Raw genomic sequence first — 21,198 nt, forward strand, 5'->3', positions numbered from 1 at the left:
CCGTTATGAATAAATATTACTCTCAGTAGAAGATTATCCATATCTGATATAGTAACAACTTCTTTTCTTTTATAAATAGAAGAGATTTCAGTTCATTATGTACAATAGTCTGAATTCAAATAATATATCAGTTTCTCTCTATACTTGTCTTCTCTTTGCGGTCTTTATTTTATAACAACTTTTAAATACATAACTGTGGTTTTATTCTAAATAGCATTATAGCACCATTAAAAGTGGCTACCCGATGTTATTTCTACTGATCCGACCGGCCCGAACCAGTTTGTTTGTCGGACCATATTTTACCAAAACCCTTGCCCTTAAAAAGTCCAAATAGGCTGGACACAGCTTTGAAGGAGAGGAATATCCTTCACTGCAGAAGAACAAGCAAGGGGAAAGCTTTTTGGTATAAGCAGCTGCAATACAATTCCAATAGCAATGGCGAATGCGGAGGTAGAGGCGGTGGATTTCGAGCCAGAGGATGACGATCTGATGGACGAAGACGTGGATGCCTCGTCGTCTCCTAGGGCTACAATCCCTAAGCTCAAATCTGCAATCACTGGCGGCTCTTCCTCCGCACCTAAGAAGACCAAAGGACGTGGATTCCGTGAAGAAGCCGCTGAGGCTGACCGTAATGCCCGTATGTCTGCCCGCTTCGATTCGCTCGATTCTGACGGCGGTCCTGGTCCTGAACGATGTCAGTTTCCCTCTCTCCTATTTATCTTCTCTTTGTTTACAATTTTCAGTACATTGTTTTAGGGTTTTGAGATTTTCTTAGCTTCCTGCTCAAAAAGTTGAATATTAGGGTGCTTATTTGCGGGGTAATTGAGTGTATTATAATTTGTCGATAGTAATAAGTTTTATCCAAGCCCCCAAGGGAGTGGCCTAGCGGTCTTGGTGGTGAGACTTAGTATGTACCGGGTGGATAATTGGAGGTAGAAGGTACCTACCTGGTGCATTATGGTGCCTGCCAGCTTGCCGTGACACCACATTATCAAAATTTGAAATAGCCAATTGAGCGTTGGTTTAGCACTAACGTGACCACGAAGGTGAGTTCAGCATTTGAACTTTAAGGGTTCAAGATCGAGATTTGGCCATAGTCCATCTGATTTAGTGGGTTCAAAATCTATTATCTGGACTAATTTTGTGAACTTTTTTAATAAATATATAGGATCTTGAGAAAGCTAATGGGTTCAGATGAATCTGTACTATTATCTGCATCCATCCCTGTATGACCATGGGTTCTCAGATTCACATGCCACCGTCCTATGGGTTCGCATCCAACATAAATGTGGATGTTTTGCTGTTTCTATGTGTTTGAGGGTACTAATTTTTCCAATTTCTGGAAATGCTGTAAATGTATTCCCTTTCACACAAATTCCCTATGTCCGAAAATTTTAGTGCCATTGTCTTTCCATATGTCAGTACAATGTTGTAGTATTGAAATGGAAAATAGTGTAATTGCACCATATCTCTCTTAGGTTTTAAACATCCAAATTGTATTCTGAAAAAGTAACTGATTTATGTGAGATTTAAGATTGGGAATTAGCCAAACTGGCCCTCAAAAGTCTGGGATAGATTATACTAATCAGGAAAAAAAGTTTGGAACAGAGGAACTAATGATTAGTAATATTAGGTTTAAGTTGTGTGTAGTATGTGCATAGCCAGAAAAGAGATGAAGAAGAGACCGGCCGGCGTTTTCCAGCGGTTAAAGTTGGTTTCTTTGTCTGTCCAGAGAAAGGAAATTATTACAGAGGAGGGGAACTTTGAAACTAGGAGTTTTTAAAATTAGCACAGCCTGTGTCCTGTGCCAATCGAGCTTAACCTGAATTCACAGGGAGAGAGGGAGGGAAACTTTGAAATTAGGATTTTTTAAAATTAAGCACAGCCTGCGTCCTGTGCCAATCCAGCTTAACCTGAACTCACCCCGCAAAATATGGGTCATGGGAATATGTTTTCTGGATAGTTTAGTACCTTGGCACAAGAACAGTATTAATGGGCGTTCTGATTTATTCACTCAATAGGCCACAGCTTATTCTGTAGGTTTAGATTGACAAAACACGTGGGTGAAGAGTTTACTCAAAAAGATATACACGTGGCTAAAGAGTTTGACAATTTGATTTCGTTCTTATTTATTTAGTTGTTTACTGCCATATAATGAGCAATGAACACTTAGCATACAAATTAGGTGAGCTATTAGACAGTACATGCAAGTTATGCAATTACTTGTAATTAATATCACAAAGTGTCAGCTAGATAGGGCCTCTGTATGCTGAATGCAATTTTGTTTCTGTTGATGAGGTAAGAAAAATTTTAATGAAGTTTTTTGAGTTTTACTGAATTCCAATTTCTGCAGCCATTGAAGGATGGATTGTTTTAGTTACTGGGGTTAATGAAGAAACACAAGAAGATGATCTTCATAATGAGTTTGGTGAGTTCGGAGAAATCAAGAATGTGCATTTGAATCTGGATCGTCGGACTGGATTTGTCAAGGTGACCTGATTCTCTTCTTTTTCAGACTGTCGATTAATATTCTGTTGCTTGTTGCACAATTTCTATTCGTAGGAGTAAGATGCTAATGTGGTGGGACTATATGAATAAATAGTCATTAGTGAAGATTAGCTGTTGCAAGCATTTATTTTTGTATTATTGATTCTCGTCAGGTCACCTTTCAATGAAGGAAGTGCAATATAATAACAAGAGCAATTCTTAGGAAAATAGGCAAGAATTAGCAGACCGTGTTAAAAGTTTAGCTAGGTCAGATGATTTAGAAGTGCTTTCTGTTGCTGCAATGTCAATGTTTGAGTTCCGCCTTCCCCCCTCTTGTAGATTCACCTAATATCCACGCCTGCTGAATTGTTACACGCTTGGTTGTGTTCAAAATTCTCAATACCTTAAGTTCTGCATGTAACAGGCCCCTTTGTTCTAGTGGGTGTAATGTATGAGTTACGCGCATGTCACGAGTTCAATTCCTGCTGCAGACAAAAGCCTGTCATTTAAGTGGAGAAGGGTAGAGGGTTGGGCCTGTTATCCATCGAGTTCCGAACCGTGCTCCACTGGACCTTGGGAATTTCTCGGTTATCCAAAAAAAAGAAAGTTCTGCCTGTAACGTTCTCTCAAATTCTCAATATTCTTTAGGATAGATTCTAGCTGCTATACAGTAATTTTCTTTTGATTGAGAAATGAAGACTAGCATTTTAATGAAATAGAAAAATTGGCATGGGATGGCTAAACAAAGGACTTCTTTTTGAAAATGAACTAAAAACAAATTTGAAGATTCTTTCCTTTAATTAAGACAAAGTTTGGCTTGTCCTATATTCAATGTCCTTTTTTCTATTTGTTCGCTTCAGCTGATGTCCACCTTCTTAAAAGGGTATGTTCTATACCCTTTATCTAGTTCAAAAAGTCATACGGGTCCCGTCTATGTTGCGTGGACTCTCCAAAATGTAGCCGCACCCGTGCCGGATCCTTCAAAAATGCACTATTTTTGGAGGATCCGACACGTATCTTGCCATATTTTCGGAGAGTCTGAGCAACATAGGGTCCCGTTGTAAAATTCTCTATATGATATGTTCTCTAATTTAATCCTTAAAAATAACAAAAATATTTTTTGTTACCCTTACATAATTCATACTTTCAACTCTCTAAATATCTGTGGCAAGTTAAACATAGATATTCAATTTTCAAGCAGTTGGTAACAATTTTGTTTGCGGTGTCTGCCTTTCCTCTTCCCCTATCCTCTCAAGACAAGGCTGACACGTATTATTTCTTGATCGTTGCAAAACTCCGAGTTATAGGGTAATAGGAAGATTGGAATATGATATCTACACGCTTGTCCTTATCCTTTATCTCCCTAGTCCTCGCTCTGTGTTTGCATTTTCTTTAGCTTGGAGCATGTCCTTTTTATTCTAGTAGTTGAACTGAACTGTTTGTGTAGGGCTATGCATTGATAGAATATGAGAATTTTGAAGAAGCACAAAGAGCTATAAATGAAAAGGATGGAGCCGAGTTTCTCACTCAGACTATACATGTTGATTGGGCATTCAGCAGAGGTCCTTTCAAGAGGAGGAATGCTAGGAGGAGGTATGTCCATAGTTTATCCATGGTATTGTATCTTTGTCATATGTGGTTTATAGAAAATGAAGCAGAAAATTCTGAAGAAATGATGCCTGAACATTGGAAAGACCCTAGTTTGTCACTTTAATCATTCTTTTCTGAATGAAGTTAACTGAGTTTTGATGGCTGTACTTTGTATTTATTTCTTTTTATTTTTTAAGTCTGCTGTTATTCAAGCATCAGGTTCTCCATTCCTTCAAGTGCTCAAGTGGTATTAAAGATGCTTCCAGCTAGTTTCCTACTTTCCCTGTGGTTTTCTTTTGGTTAAGCCTCCTATCTCCAGGGAGTGAATTGTCAATGCCCTCCAGACACATATTCTTATAGTTAGATCCCAAGATCATCTGCCATGCTCATTTAGTCCTCAGCCACATGCATTTCTCTCAGATGGAACTATAACCAGCAGTAGACCTCACGATCAAGTATAAAGGTTTAAACAGTGGCAACAGGCTACCTTTTTAAATCCAACATATTGTCAACTTTAGGTTTACTTTGTGAAGCCTAGTACTTCATCCATGTTGAAGCACCTTCCCACCTCTATCACACCATTTGCTACTGGAGACACCAGCGTTTATATCTTTTGATGAAGGGCACCATCGTTACATCTTTTAGTCTTCTTCTTGCCCTTTTTCGAGTTGGGGGTTCTGTTTATCAGAAATTTATGGTCTACATAGTGTTTTCAAAATGTTGAATTTGGTACTATGCTTTAACCCAAGTTGAGATGGATTGAACTAGGTTTCATGTCGATCACGTTATTGGCAGAAACGACCAACATATTATATTATGCACAATCTTGGTTGTTGCCGAATTAGGGTATATTGTTTTCTGCTTTGACTTTCAACTTGCATACAAGTTCTACATCAGGTCTAGTTCTAGTTAATAAATCATCACTAGTCAGATTATGAGGCTATATCTGTCTTAAAACTTCATATGGCCAACAGGTAAACTCCAGCTTCATGGGTGTTCCAAAGTTTAACTACAATCACTAATAGCTAAATTGTCGAAGCTACATCTGATGGACAGATAAATCTAGATTATTCTTTTTTGAGTTAGCAAACAATCAGAGAGCGTAGCAACCAATAGCTTAAATTGGCTGTCTCATTTTACTAGCGTAGTATGTGAGATGCACGCAAAAACTTTATGGCATTGGTTACATAATTGAACTCTCATGACTGAAGGTGATAAAAGGGGATAGGATAGACCTAAAATCTCGTGAAAGGAAGTCTCCTCAAATACTTGCAATCTCTGGGAGTTCATACTAAGCAAACAAAAAGAATGCAATGGAAACAAAAAATCCACATACATGATTAAGACTTGGTCGTGTCCGTCACTTACATGTTATGTTAATAATCTTTGTAGTGTATTTAGAGATTTGTACTGGGAGTTTCTAGTTTTGGAGAACTCCGAACTATGGAGTATCAGTATGAAACATGTCAAAATGGAGCGAAAACATAGACTTAGGATTCATGTAGCCGACCCTAACTAGTTTGAGATTGAAGCTTAGTTGTTACCTTGGTTGATCACATTCTCAGTTTGGTGAAGGAATCTTTGTAAGAGAGATCTTCAGTTTCCCATAGCATATTCTGAAAAGAAAATAGGAAGAATTAGAGATGAAAAACATATTTAAGGGAGGTAGCAGGTATCCCGTGAAATTGGTCGATGTGCACACAAGCTAGCACGGACACCAGTGTTATAAAAAAAACCTTCTGAGTTCGTAGTGAGACCTTAAAATCAAGGGCTTCTTCTCCTCCTCTTTAAGTTTTTTAATTTATCTCAGAAAAGAATAAGTATTAGAAAATATACTCTTCCTTTTTTTTTGTAGAAGTAAATATACTCTTCTTTTCTGCTAGCATTTCTGAACTTTTCTGTCAGGTTGAGTTGTGAAAGTATTAATTAAAAGGCAGCGGGTCCTTATTTGATCTTTATTTGTGCAGATCACCGCGTGGCCATCGTTCTAGAAGTCCCAGGCGGAGATTCTAACCTGTGTCCATTCATGAAAGGGTCACGAAGCTGCTCTTTTTAGGGTTTTGAGACCAAGTTGTGAGAATTATGTGTATGATTATTACTTTGCTGAGTCTATTTTCTCTTTCCTTAAATACCTCTGAGTGAATGGTATTGAAACTTTCCCAGCAGCATGGCATATACTGTCCTTTATGATATGTTTAGATTCTTTTTTGTTCTTTTCAGAATATTCAACACTGTCCAGTAGTCATCTAAGATTAATGCTTTTTTTCATGCGAGTGGGATGTCAGTACGATTTGAATTACGCTCAAAATGTCTCTAAGTTGCTTCTTTTGATAAAAACTTGCATGCACGTTGTTGTTTTCTCGTTTTCAAGTGAATTGCCATATGCTTTGTTGGGGGTATGCAAAAAGAAAGTGCAGTGACACGTACATTTTTTCTCGAGTTAAGAATGTCGTTAGAGAAGAATTTACTAATTTTCTCTGAGGTGGGGAGATAACATATGCAGCTGCTTCTACTTTGATGGATTGGATGTTTAGTCTTTTGAATTACGTTTAGGTCCCCGTCAAATGTTGTTCTTTTCTTTTGCTCAACTTACACATGATTATGCTGTCACTTCATTTTGGGACACCTGCTTAGGTCTGATATGATTTTGCTAATTATTAACTTTGGGATAATTCCATCCATGCTCTACTTACGATGTTGCAATATTATGTTTATCTCCCTTGTTTTAATTTTTTTTATAACAATTATTTAAACTATTCATAATCAATGTTAACTAATTAGAATATAGTAATAAATTTTCCTTTATAATATTATACCTGTTTGATAAATTATTATTTTTAACTAACGAGAGACTCTTCCCTTTTAAGATACTATTAACGTTTCGCAAACATCGTTCATGTTTTTCTTTTTTGGCTTCCAACCCGGTGTCCGGTACCCATATTGGAGTTCAAATAAATCCGAATTCGCACTGAAAAGTTCCGCATTGGGGGGGGGGGGGGGGGTAAAAGCGCTTCCTAAAAAAGGCGATTCTGTACCCAGGGGCTTGAATCCCTAGACCTTTAGTTAAGGATGAAGGAGTACTTACCATTCCACTACAACCCTTGTTGGTAGCATTGTTCAATCGCTCTCTTTAATTTCAAGTTAATTTATATATTTTATATTAGACTAGTATCATGTACTTCTCAAATTAAATTGAAAACTTTTAATTGTTGAATTACCACAAAAATAAAAATTATTTTTGAGCAGATACATCGTGCTAGGATTTGTTTTAAGATACTATTTCATCCATGTGAAATATTTCTTTAGCATTAAACAAGCTTTAGTTTTGAGGAAACATGAATAAAGAAATAAAGAAATGACAACTAATTTTGTACAAGGAAAAATGAAGCATAATAAAGAAAATGACAACTAATATCCTAAAAGGAAAAATGGAGATAGAAAGAAGCTAACGCGAGTCAAGAAGGCTTGTACTCGAAAGTTTTAGTGCTTGCTTATGATTGAAAAATATGGAAAAAGTATTGCTATTTATAGGGTGAAAATAGCATGGGCTAGCCAGTTTTCGGACTGATAATTGAAAAATAGCTAGCGTTTGCAAAATTATTGAAAAAGAACCACTATTTTGCTGCAACACGGAAAGTTCTAATATAATATACTGGAGATTAGTGCACCTGTATATGAACTTCAAGCATATTATGCTGGAACTCCAGCACACGGAAAGTTCCAGCATAATATACTGGAGATTGGAACACCTGTGTATGAACTTCTAGCATATTATGTTGGAAGTTCACACGAAAAAAATTCGAACTCTAGTATATTATGCTGGAATATTTCCTGGATTTTGAACAGTATTTTCGTTCATATTTATCTTTACATAAAAAGTGGCTAAATTTCGATTACTTTTGAAACTAAAATTATTTTTCAATTATCACTTATAAATCTGACTATTTTTGAATTTTGCCTATTTATAGCCTAAGGAAGGCCTCTACTCACAACAAGTGTTGTAGTTTCTTTTGCCATTTGTCTGGTTTTCTTCCATTTGACTAGTTTTTTTTTTTATTTTTCATAAACGTGTCTATGATCTTTCCTTCATAAAGCCTTTAGCTAATTTATTAGCCATTTGTCGTCAACCCATAATTCATGTAGTCAACAATTCCCTGCAGTATTTAAAAAAATAGAAATAAAAGGGTCAAAAAAAGGAATAATAAGATTTGATAGATTTGAATGGTTCAATTGTAATAGATTTTTACATAGCTATACTATCTTAGAAATTTGTTTACCTTCAGTAGTGTAGTGATCCGATCGGTCGTTTTGAACTTTAGCGCCCCGTTCGGTGGATTGAGGTCTTAAGTAGTTTCATATTATGTATTATGCCTTGCGTGTATGGTCGTTTTCGATTTTCGAGCGATTCAGGATTGATTTGGAAGAATTATTCTCATTTTAGATGCTTTAAATTGGAAGAGTTGACCAAGTTTGACTTTTGCATATTTGATCTCGGATCGGAGTTTTGATGGTTCCGTTAGGTCCGGATGTTAATTTTGGACTTAGGCGTATGCTCAGAATTGGATTCGAAAGTTCCTAAATTGATTTGGCACTTTTTGGCGAAAGTTGGCAATTTGAAGGTTTTGAATTTTTATAAGTTTGACCATGATTTGACTTTATGGCTATCGGGTTTGTATTTTGATTTTGGGACTTGGAATAGGTCCGTTTTGTCATTTGGAACTTGTATGCAAAATTTGGTGTCATTCCGAGTTGATTTGATAGGAATCGGACGCATGGTTGAGTTTCTAGCAATTCTTGAGTTTTATTGTAATTTTCATGTGTTTTGGTGTCCGATTCATGGTTCCGAAAATTATTTTGGTGTTTTGATCGCGCGAGCCAGCGAGTTATTATGATATTTATGCACTTGTGTGGATGTATGGTGTGGATCTTCGGGAGGCTCCGGTGAGTGTCAGATGCGTACCAGAGAGTTTGAAAGAGAGGTTCATATTTTTGCTATGTTCTCGCATTTGCGAGATCCTTCTCGCTTTTGCGATATTGGCCTAGGAGACCAGTTTTCGCATTTGCGGAACTAAGATTGCATTTGCGATGTTCTGGGTTTACATATGCGAACCCCTTATCGCATTTGCAATGGGGAGCTGGGGCTGGAGCAGGCCGCTTTTGTGATGGCTTTCTCGCATTTGCGAGCCTACTTGGTTCGCATTTGCAGACATATTGTCGCATTTGCGAGATTCTCAGGGCTGGGTCAGGCTTCGCTTTTGCGACGCTTGTGTCGCATTTGCGTACCTCCAGTCGCAAATGCGATATCTGCAGCTGATTATATATAGTGTATTTCGGGACTTAGTCTTATTTTATCACATTTTGAACCCTAGACTTGATGGGAGGCGATTTTGAGGAAAGATTTTTATACCAAATTATTGGGTAAATAATTTTGTTTTATTTTTTATTACATAACATGATTGTTTATGTGATTTAACATCTAAATCATGAGATTTGAAGAGAGTTTTTGTTGATTTTTGACTATGTTTTGAAAAATAAAAATTTGAGATTTGAGAGTCGAACTGGACTCGGATTTGAAAACTAAATACATATTTGGACTCGTGGGGTTATGAGTAGTCAAGATCTACCCTTCAATTCTGGTTTTGACCTGGGGATCCGGGGTTGACATTTGGAAAATTGTGTAAAGATCTTAACATTATTTATTGAAACTAATCTTATGGTATGTGCTTTGCACGTGTATCCATATTAGTACATACATAATTTTCAAAAAAATCACGTAAATGTTACTCGAATGCCAAAAAATCACGTAAATCACGCATCGTAGATATTTTTTTTTTTTTGTAATTTATGAGGACTTACGTGAGAATATCTTATGAAAAATATTATTATTTCAATGACCTAAAAAACACAAAAGATTTGGGAATAAAAAGGTTGGACCTATAGTTAGGGATGTACATAGGTTGGGTTGGTTCGGATTATACAATTACCAAATCAAATCAATTGTGTCGGATTATTAAATCTAAAGACCAAACCAAACCAATAGAACTCGGGTTTTTCGCTCTCGGTTTTTCTCGGGTTTTCGTGTTATTCGGGTTTTTTCGAGGTTTTTTTCCGGTAAAATCTTCGCAAAAATATATAAATTATGCTCAAAATATTTCTTTAGTCCTAATAAGATACAACTATATAAAGTATTTTCCAAGAAAATAATACAAAATATGAGATATGTCATGGCATTATCCGAAAATATTCAACAATAAAGACAATAAATATGTAACATAAATGCTGCTAATTAAAAAGCCATAATAAAAATAAACATAATCTTAGAGTAAGTCATGCTAAAATAAGTCGACTAATAAGGGAGTATTAAATACATAATTAAATGCTAAAGAAAAAATAAAAATAAGTTATGCATTTTATCTGAATTATTGCAAAACAAAAAATAGATATTCAATATATTCCTGTTCGTAGTATTGAATTAAATGTCTTTTGTTAGCATTAGTATTGATTTGATTTTGGTTTGTGCTTTTGTTAGCACTATTTAATTTACTAATGTTAATGGCTTTAAAACTTATTAGAACATTCAAAAGTTCTAAATCCAACCTTGAAATAATACCTCAAAAAAATAAAATTATGAAATCTTTTAAGAAATATTTATAAATTACATCACAATAAGTATATTTATATATTAAATATATCTAAAATATCTATATATGTAATGTCGGGTTGGTTTGATTTCGGTTTGACTTTCTTTAGTTAAAACCAAACCAAACCAATTATGGTTGAGTTTTTTTTTTCCAATACCAAACCAAATCAAATCAATTATAGTCAGATTTTTTTTCTCGAATTATCGGGTTGGTGCGGTTTGTCGGTTTCATTTGTACACCCCTACCTATAGCTCCCAAAAAATTGATGACAATATAAAATCTAAAAATGGGTGAATTAATCTTTTACAAAAAATAACTTAATATAGAAAAACATAACGAAGCATTGTTATTTATTGGACAGAATGCAAGAAAAGCAATACTGTCAAGTTATTTATAGTATATTTTATTTTCTACTATTCATCCTTAAAGATCCTGTAAAGAAATACATAAAATTTATTATTTTTAATTTCGATATATAAATTTCAGTATCTTCTCTGTACTTCACTTATCTAATTGGATTTGCGCTTTAACATGTATAAGTTCAACAAAAAGTTTAAAGTACATTATATTTTATTATGACTATAATTAAATTATTTTCAAAATACAGTCATGTAATTTATAAACTTATTTATAGATAATTTTTTTTATTTGTCCTAATATATTTATAGGTTTGGTTTACGATGTTAGGAGACTTAAATAGTTTTCAATCTAAAATTATAAAGTTTAAAAATGACTACAGTTGATATTTACGATAAATAATTAAATATAAAAATAATAGTGAGGCTATCATTTGACAGACTGAATGCAAGAAAGAAGAAAAAAAGAAAGAAAAATGATAACTTATTTATAAAACATTTTATTAATTACTATTTCATACTTGAATTTCTCAGGAAGAAATACTATTTATTACTGTTAATTCTGATATATAAATTTCAGTATTTCTAATCTATGAATTTGTTCTTTAGCTTGTATAAGTTCAACAAAATATTTAAAATATACTATAGTTTATTATTACTACAATTATAATTATTTTAAAAAGACGAAATATATAAACGACCATTTAAGTTGTCCCCGCAACCAATCGAAGCCTATTTTCATTTAGACACTTCTAATCAATAGAACTGTGACTTTTGAATACCCTTCATTGACCTGGCAGATGGGTGTATTCTGCCAAAACTTTTAGCACGTGAGTGTCTTTTTGTGGCCTAGAACACTTTTCTCTTTCCCCCCTTCCATGGCCAACGGACCCTCTCCTTATCCACCATTCATGCACCATTTTATATATGTAAACACAACCAAAAACACCACTAAACTCTATTCACTGCAACCTTAATCATTAGACCTACTTCAAAGTCAAAAGTCTTTAAAAAAATAAAAATTGAAGCTGAAAATTAAAAATATTTTGACTTGCACTCTTTCTTAGCAGAATATATGGAGATTTCACTCTTTGTCAGCGAAACAATTCTGGCTTACACGCCATTTTTTTTGTCTCAGATGAGTTGTGTATTTCAATAGCAAAAAAAGTAACTAAATAAAAAAAAAAAATGAATAAAAAGAAATGGGTTGTTGTTGTTTTGTTTGAATTACAAAATAAATTCTTGAATAAATAGTCATCGTAGTGACAAGCTCAAGACAAAAGAGAAGTGAGGTGGGAGTTGGGGGGTGGGGCATAGAGTTTGGACGAAGGGTGAGAGATCCTCTTTTCTTTTCAAATTAAATATGGTTTTGTTTTAGCTTTTTATTTACACGTGTGGGCTTGTCATTACTAACTTTGACGCATTTTATTACTTTTTTTTTGTTTTCATTAATTTTAATTCTTATTGTTAGCCACGTGTCAAATATTAATTGGTTCTTAAAATAGTCTTCGAATGTGTATTACACGCTGTGTGGGTTGATTGAATCGGGCATTTATTTGATACACTTCACCGTCACTTGAAATGTCTAACAGGAAATAGGCTCAATTGATGAGTTTAATTGATCATTGGGACAACTTAAAGGGGTCATTTATGTATTTCGCCTTTTAAAAATATAGCCTTGTCTTTAATAAACTTATTTATAGATAATTTTTTACCCGTTCTAATATGTTTATAGGTTTGGTTTGTAGGACACTTCAATAGTTTTGGACTTAAAATTATATCTAATCTTTTATTGGTAAATTTCAATATATTCATTTTAACTTATGGTCTATCAATGGATCTTTTCATTTGAATTTCATTGCATAAATCACTTTCTTAAAGATTTATCATCTTGTGTTGTAAAGTGAATAGTGAATACTTTTTTGAAATATTTACACAAGGAGTACTATTTGTAAAACAACAACAACAACAACAACAACAACGACCCAGTATAATCCCACAAATGGGGTCTGGGGAGGGTAATATGTACGCAAACCTTACCCCTACCCCGAAGGGTAGAGAGGCTGTTTCCAGAAGACCCTCGGCTCAAAAAAAGCAACAGGAGACGATATATTAGTACCATAAAAATGCATAATAAAATAACAGCAATATAGGAGATATGAAATACAGAATACGAAATACGAAATAGATGGCTGGTATAGTAAAAACTAGCAGGTAAAGCCCTGCATCAATAGACGACCAATGACATTCTTAGTCTAACTCCTAACTGGCTAGTCTCACTCTATTGTGCTGTAGAAATATTCACAATTTTCCCCTAACCTACAACCTTAATGCTCGACCTCCATAATTCCCTGTCAAGGACCATGTCCTCAGTAATCCTAAGTCGCGCCATGTCCTGTCTGATCACCTCTCCCCAATACTTCTTAGGTTGCCCTCTACCTCTCCGCGTGCCCACTACAGCCAGTCGCTCACACCTCCTCACCGGTGCATCAGTGCTCCTCCTCTGAATGTGCCCGAACCATCTGAGTCTTACTTCCCGCATCTTGTCCTCCATGGGGGCCACACCCACCTTCTCTCGAATATCTTCATTCCTAATCTTATCCATCCTTGTAGGCCCGCACATCCACCTCAACATCCTCATCTCTGCTACTTTCATCTTCTGGATGTGTGAGTTCTTTACCGGCAACATTCAGTTCCATATAACATTGCAGGCCAAATCACTGCTCTATAAAACTTACCTTTTAGTAACGGTGGCACTTTCTTGTCACACAAGACTCCCGACGCTAACCTCCACTTCATCTACCCCACCCCTATACGGTGTGTGACATCCTCGTCAATCTCCCCGATCCCCTGAATAACCGATCCAAGGTACTTGAAACTACCCCTCTTGGGAATGACTTGAGAGTCAAGCCTCACTTCAACTCCCGCTTCCGTCGGCTCAACCCCAAATTTGCACTCGAGGTATTCCGTCTTCATCCTGCTCAACTTGAAACCTTTAGACTCAAGAGCATGTCTCCAAATCTCTAGCCTCTCATTGACGCCGCCTCGTGTCTCGTTAATTAGAATAATGTCATCAGCAAATAGCATGCACCATGGCACCTCCCCTTGAATATGATGAGTCAGTGCATCCATCACCAGGGCAAATAAGAATGGGCTGAGCGCAGACCCTTGGTGCAACCCCGTAATAACTGGAAAGTGTTCAAAGTCGCCTCCTACTGTCCTAACCCGAGTCTTAGCTCCAGCATACATGTCTTTAATCACCCTAATATAGTCAACCAGGACCCCTTTATCCTCTAAGCAGCTCCATAAGACCTCCCTAGGAACCATATCGTATGCTTTCTCCAGATCAATAAACACCATGTGGAGATCCTTCTTCCTATCCCTGTACTGTTCCACCATCCTCCTAATAAGGTGGATAGCTTCTATGGTAGATTGCCCCGACATGAACCCAAACTGGTTGTCTGAAATAGACACCGTCCTTCGCACTCTTATTTCTACCACTCTTTCCCAAACTTTCATGGTATGACTTAGTAATTTGATGCCCCTATAGCTGTTACAGCTCTGGACATCACCTTTGTTCTTATACAACGGAACCATTGTACTCCACCTCCACTCTTTAGGCATCCTATTAGTCTTGAATATAACACTAAACAATCTAGTAAGCCATTCCAAGTCTGCTCTACCCACACACCTCCAAAGTTCAACCGGAATTTCGTCTGGCCCGGTAACTCTGCCCCTCTCATCTTACGCATTGCCTCCATGACTTCATCGATCTCAATGTCCCTACAATTACTTAATTAATGGGGACTGTCGGCATTCCTCAATTCCCCAAGTATAATATCCTGATCCCCTTCTTCACTTAGAAGTTTATGAAAGTAGGTCTGCCACCTCCTCTTAATCTGGTCATCTCCCATCAAAACTTTGTCGTCATCATCTTTTATGCACCTCACTTGGTCCAGATCCCGCGTTGTCCTCTTTCTCTCACCTTAGCGAGCCGGAATAACTTCTTCTCCCCACCTTTGTTCCTTAGTTCCTCATACAGACGAGCAAAAGCTATCGTCTTAGCCTCTGTCACTGCCATCTTCGCCTCCTTCCTAGCAACCTTATACCTTTCACTGTTCGCTCTCTTCTCCTCCTCGTCAGTGCTCCCTACTAACCGCAGGTAAGCCGCCTTCTTTGCTTCCACTTTACCTTGGACAACTGCATTCCACCACCAATCTCCTTTGTGGCCACCATTGTGGCCCGTAGATATCCCTAACACCTCTCTCGCCGCCTTTCTTATACAGTCCGCCATCGTCGACCACATTGTGTTTGCGTCCCCACTACTTCTCCAAGCTTCCATTGCCGATAACCTTCCTTCCAATTCCTTAGCTTTATCCTTAGTTAAGGTGCCCCACCTAATCCTGGGGCGTCCTTGTACTGACCTCTTCTTCCTCCTTATCATAATACAAATGTCCATCACCAAAAGCCTATGCTGCGTTGAGAGGGTCTCACCTGGGATAACCTTGCAGTCCTCGCACAACCTTCTGTCGCATCTCCTGAGGAGGAGATAGTCAATCTGAGTCTTCGCCACCGAAATTTGGTAAGTAACCAAATGATCATCCCGCTTCGTAAAACTTGAGTTCGCAATGACTAGATCGAAAGCCTTGGCAAAGTCCAACAGCGAAATGCCCCCTTCGTAAAGAGCTATTTGTAAAACAATTTAATGAATAAGGAGTTCTAAGTTCTAACTGCACAAAACTTTATTTGCTTCCTATGTATTCTATTTCAATTAATTTCATTTTCTATGTTTTACCAAAATAACAAAATTATGAAGAATTAATCGGCAATGATTCTATAACAAAGACAAAACTCCTAAACCTAAAAAGAGTTTTAAGTACACGCTAAGGTTCCTACTTTGATTTGCTGGTATTTTCATTTATAAATATGGTATATTGTTGGATTTTGTTTAATAACAAAAGAACGGTGAATGGAAAATGGTGGGAAAGAAATGGAGGGAAGTGAAATTTTGAATGAGTTCACTAATGCACTTTGTCCCTTATTGGTAGAAAGAAAGAAAGTCTTGGTGTTTATATAGAGAAGCTCATCTTTTAGCTCTTAAAGAGCTAATAAGAAGGCAAACCTCGCGCCGTCGTCATCGTCGCTCGACTTCGGCTTTGGCTTCGGCTTCGGCTTCGGATTTGTCAAAGATTGATTGATTAATCTTTTTGGACAAAATTCTTTTCAATTATTTAATTAAATTAATTAAAGAAAATTCAATCCGAAATAACCAATGACCCGCGACCCAGTCCGGTCCGGCCCATTTTCTTTCCCGGATTACTTTAAATTCGATTAAATTTCCCGCAAAATTTTCCAACAGCCATGACTGTTCTAAAAGGTTGCAAACCTCTTCAGAGTGTCACACCTGTTCCAACAGCCATGACTGTTCTGAAAGGTTGCAAACCTCTTCAGAAACATCACCAAGTTGGCTATAAATAGACCTTCAAATCCCAGAATATTTACTTACGAATTTTTTTGAATCTTCTTCTTCTGCACAAAATATTCCAGTGTGTTTTACGACCATTGAGTGGTTCGCCGATCACCAGAGTTTTAGGTACCGATACACTGGTGAGTTAAATCGTTCTATCCTGGGAGGATATATTCCAAAACCTCGGGTACTTGAGGGGAATAATTTTCTTAAGGACACACTGTGTATTCAGTGGGCTCGATTTGTTCCTACAACGTTTTTCCAGAATTTATTTTGAAGAAGTTTTCTGTTTTCGGAATTTAATTTCTACTAACTTTCTGTTTCTGTTTTCAGAAAGATTATTACTTAATATATTTACTGCAATACAGATTCATAACAATCTTAAGGAAATTATCATTCAAATGACACCGTAAAGTATGGTTGTCGATCACGTTGAATCTAAGTGTGAAACGGTGCATCGAAGAGATAATCAAGTCATGTTTGACTTGAGTTGTTATATGAATTAATTATTCTAATGAATAATTATAATACCAAAGACTAGTGATGTGAACTTGTGAAGCCAATGGGTTCAACCAGATTGGAAGGAATCTGGGCGCTGATATCATTAAAAGTGGATCAAAGTTTCTTATTTAATTCCACAACCCACTGGTTCAAAAGAAAGGGTACATATATGAATATTGAACATTGTGAACGTGGCTTCAATATTGTGTATTCACTGGTTGGAATGCAAAAATGATGCAGCAGTTGCGTTATTTAACTTGCACATCATCATACGATTTGCATCGTTCTGGTAAACCGAAAGTGACAACAGAAATCGTGTATATATTTGCATGCTGTGATAATTGGGAATAACATAAAAGAATTACTTTGTTATTCAGTTTACCAAATATAATCGATTGATTGGTATACTATTTGGCAGTATGCATGAAATATGTGGAAAAATATTTTCAAGGTGTGTAAGATGTGAATTAGACTTACAGTAATACTTGAAGTATCTTGACATCATGAATATACTATATATTAAGATGAACATATATGTGTTTGATTAGAGAAAGAGATCAAACTGTTTAAAGTTTTATAATGGTTTAGTTGGAAAACCATTTGGAAAGGGAATTGAAATTCTCGTGATTTTCTACACACACTATGGAGAATAAAATCTTCGTGATTTTCTACTCCTGCTTCGAGATCAAAATCTGCGTGATTTTTTACTCGTTCGTTGAGATTAAAGTCTTCATGACATTCTACTCATTTGTCGGAAATTAAAGTCTAAGTGACTTTATACTCGTTTTGGAGATTAAAATCTTAGTGATTTTCTACTCCAATTTATTATTCGGGTTGGAGATTAAAAACTTCACCTTTTATTAAATTTGATTGTGTCACATATACTCGGTTTGAAGATTAAAAAACTTCACCGACTGTTTAGATCTGCTTGTATCAGATATCATTCGGTTTGAAGATTAAAAACTTCACCGTTTATTAATTCTGATTGTGTCAGATTGGTTTGAAGATTAAAAACTTCACCATTTATTCTGGCTTTGTCGTGACATAAACAATTGTTCTTGTGGTTGGCTCAACAATGTAATAGGGGCGTCGAACGTGAATCTCCTTTTGAATAAATATGTTGGAATGTAGTATTATTTATCAAACGACGGCCCCTTAGTCACCGCAATCTAATGGAATTGGAAAGAAAGAGTAGAATATTAAAGGAGATGATGAATGTCTTGTTGATAAGTTCTGGTTTACCCCAGAACTTGTGGGGGGAAAGTTATTCTTACAACTAACCGAATACTCAGTCGAGTTTTCCATAGCAAGACGCAATCCATTCCATATGAAAAATGGAATGGAAGGAAGTCCAACTTAAATATTTTAAAATGTGGGGGTTGTTTCGCTAAAGTGCGAGTTCCTAAACCCAAAAGGGTAAAAATTGGACCGAAAACCATTGATCGTGTTTTCATAAGATATGCAACAAATAGTAAGGCATATCATTTCTGATTCATAAATCAGAAAATCCCGACATTCATATTCATACGGTAATCGAATCAGATAATGCTGAATTCTCTGAGAATATTTATCCGTATAAAAAGGAATATGAGTCGTCTAGTGAAATATCTAAGCGAACTCGGGAAGAAGCAAAGGAAAGTACGTTGAATTAGAAAAATTCAAGACGTAGTAAATGTCAAAGGATAACTACTTCCTTTGTACCAGATTTTCTGACATTCTTGTTAGAAAGTGAGCCTCAAACATTTAAAGAAGCAATGTTAGAAAGAGGTAGTCAATAGTGACATAGAATCCATATTAAGTAATCATACTTGGGAATTTGTTGATCTTCCTCCAGGAAATAAACCTTTGCGTTCTATGTGGATTTTCATAAAGAAAATGAAAGATGATGGTACTATTGACAAATATAAGGTAAGATTAGTTGTCAAATGATTTACACAACGAGAAGATCTTGATTGTTTTGATACATACTCGCCGGTAACGAGGATTACATCTACTCGGATGTTAATAGCGTTAGCCGCGGTGTATGGCCTTGAAATCCATCAGATGAACTTAAAGAGAACCTTCTTAAATGGAGAATTGGAGGAAGAAATTTATATGGAACAACCTGAAGGGTTCGTGGTTCCTGGAAAGGAAAAGAAGGTGTGTCGACTTGTTATGTCACTTTACAAGCACCCAAACAATGACATATTTAATATTGTCAAATGGTTTCAAAAATTAATGAGTGTAAACAAATGTGTTTACGTTAAGAATACTTCAAATCATGTAGTCATTATTTGATTATATGTAGATGATATGTTGATGAAATATTTAAAATGTGGGGGGCTTTTAGCTTATGTATGACAAAAGCCAATGTTAGATGTAATGTCTAAATGATATAATTTTTGAACTCCATTGATATGGTAGTTGGTATATTCATCAGTTGTTTAGTCTTAAATAAAGACTAGTTGATGAAACTACTAATTCGGAAGTTGGTCACGTGCCTTTCTCGAAAGATCATTTTCTTTATTGAAAATTTATATTGTTTAGTTCCTTTATGAAATGATATCACTTTGAAGGTTGTGATTTTTCATAGAAATATACGTCTGTACGTTTTTGTATGGACATGACCGTTCATGAACGAATGTATTAATACGTTGGCCTATAATGAGGTGAACCAACCGATGAACATGACCAAAATCCATTGCAAGTTGGATTTGTTTCATGAATGGAGGTGCTATAATTTGCATATCATATAGGCGTATGAATAAATAGCATACAAATGCTTGAAAATGACGGAGTGATTGATAAATGTATTATATATTAAAAGGTTGTGGTCACAACTGATGTCAATCATTCCAGCTGTTATAATATATTATTGCTACATTAAGTGTAGTCAATAATCTGATATGCAATAGAATGTCGAGACGTATTAGTCTACGACATAATGAAGTTCGCATTGAACTGTCAGGACAATAAAATGAGTTTTGGAATATTTAAAATATATCCATGATTATGCTTTGCACTATAATAAGTATCCCGCGATAATGGAGGGATATAGTGATGCAAATTAGATCACCGGTTTAACCGATTCTAAACAGTCGGTGAAGGAGCAATGTCTTGGAAATTATCCAAACAAATGTACATTGACTGCTCTACAGTGGAGGCTGAGTTTATAGCCTTAGACAAGGCCGGTGAAGAAGCTGAATGGCTCCGAAATTTCTTGGAAGATATTCTATTTTGGCCCAAACCTTTGGCACCTATTTGTATACATTGTGATAGTCAAGCGGCAATAGGTAGGGCAGGGAGCGTTATGTATAACGGAAAATCTCGTCATATTCGACGGAGACACAATACCGTTAGACAACTACTCTCTAGTGGTGTTATCACAATTGACTACGTAAAGTCAAGAGATAACGTGTCGGATCCACTTACAAAAGGCCTATCTAGAGAGGCGGTTGAAAGATCATCAAAGGGAATGTGGTTAAAGGCCTAGGACAAGTCATCATGGTGGTAACTCTACCTAGCAGACTGGAGATCCCAAGAGCTAGGTTCAAAGAGATCAAAAAAAGTTATGAATGACGGTTCAACATTGTCAACTAACTTAACCCATTCTCGTGATGAAGACAATGTTCTAAAACGAGGTAAAGCATTAAGGCTTTTTGATGAGTCAATAAAGCTTAAAGTTTTTTAATGATTTGTTAAGTCTGGCAGTATATGACCAGATAGTGTGTCTTTAGTATTACATGTTTAGAAATCACCTATGTAAGTGTGAAGTGTAAGCCGCTTCAAGGAGAATGAAAGTAAAGGCCCATTCTCTAAGCACTCATGAAACCAGGCGGTGTTCATGGCTGAAACGAACACAACCGTGAGAACCATAGATGGTTAAGGATTGATTGTGTGACTTATGTTGTCTAGGTATACAACAAAACTCGACGGTTCAAAGATATCAAATCTACCGATTGATCGAGTATATCCGATATAAGTTCACTACGGAAAGTTCAAAGGAAAATCTACTTATCCAGATGCAATTAATTCTTGCTTGTGAAACACACACACGTCCGTGCATTCCTTTAAGTTTATAGCCATTCCCCATTCATGTGGGGGATTGTTGGATTTTGTTTAATAACAAAAGAAGGGTGAATGGAAAATGGTGGGAAAGAAATGGAGGGAAGTGAAA

At 36.2% G+C, this 21,198-nt stretch overlaps 1 protein-coding gene across 1 annotated transcript; it reads left to right on the forward strand.

Annotated features, from left to right (window-relative positions):
• Positions 1-316: 316 nt before the first annotated feature.
• Positions 317-6,343, forward strand: LOC107830894 (RNA-binding protein Y14A). Its single transcript, XM_016658571.2, has 4 exons — positions 317-694; positions 2,354-2,490; positions 3,935-4,080; positions 6,045-6,343. The coding sequence occupies exons 1-4, from the start codon at positions 436-438 to the stop codon at positions 6,088-6,090; spliced, it is 588 nt and encodes a 195-aa protein (XP_016514057.1). The 5' UTR covers positions 317-435; the 3' UTR covers positions 6,091-6,343.
• Positions 6,344-21,198: the final 14,855 nt, after the last annotated feature.

Source organism: Nicotiana tabacum, chromosome 16 (genome assembly GCF_000715075.1).
Source record: "Nicotiana tabacum cultivar K326 chromosome 16, ASM71507v2, whole genome shotgun sequence".
NCBI lineage: Eukaryota > Viridiplantae > Streptophyta > Magnoliopsida > Solanales > Solanaceae > Nicotiana > Nicotiana tabacum.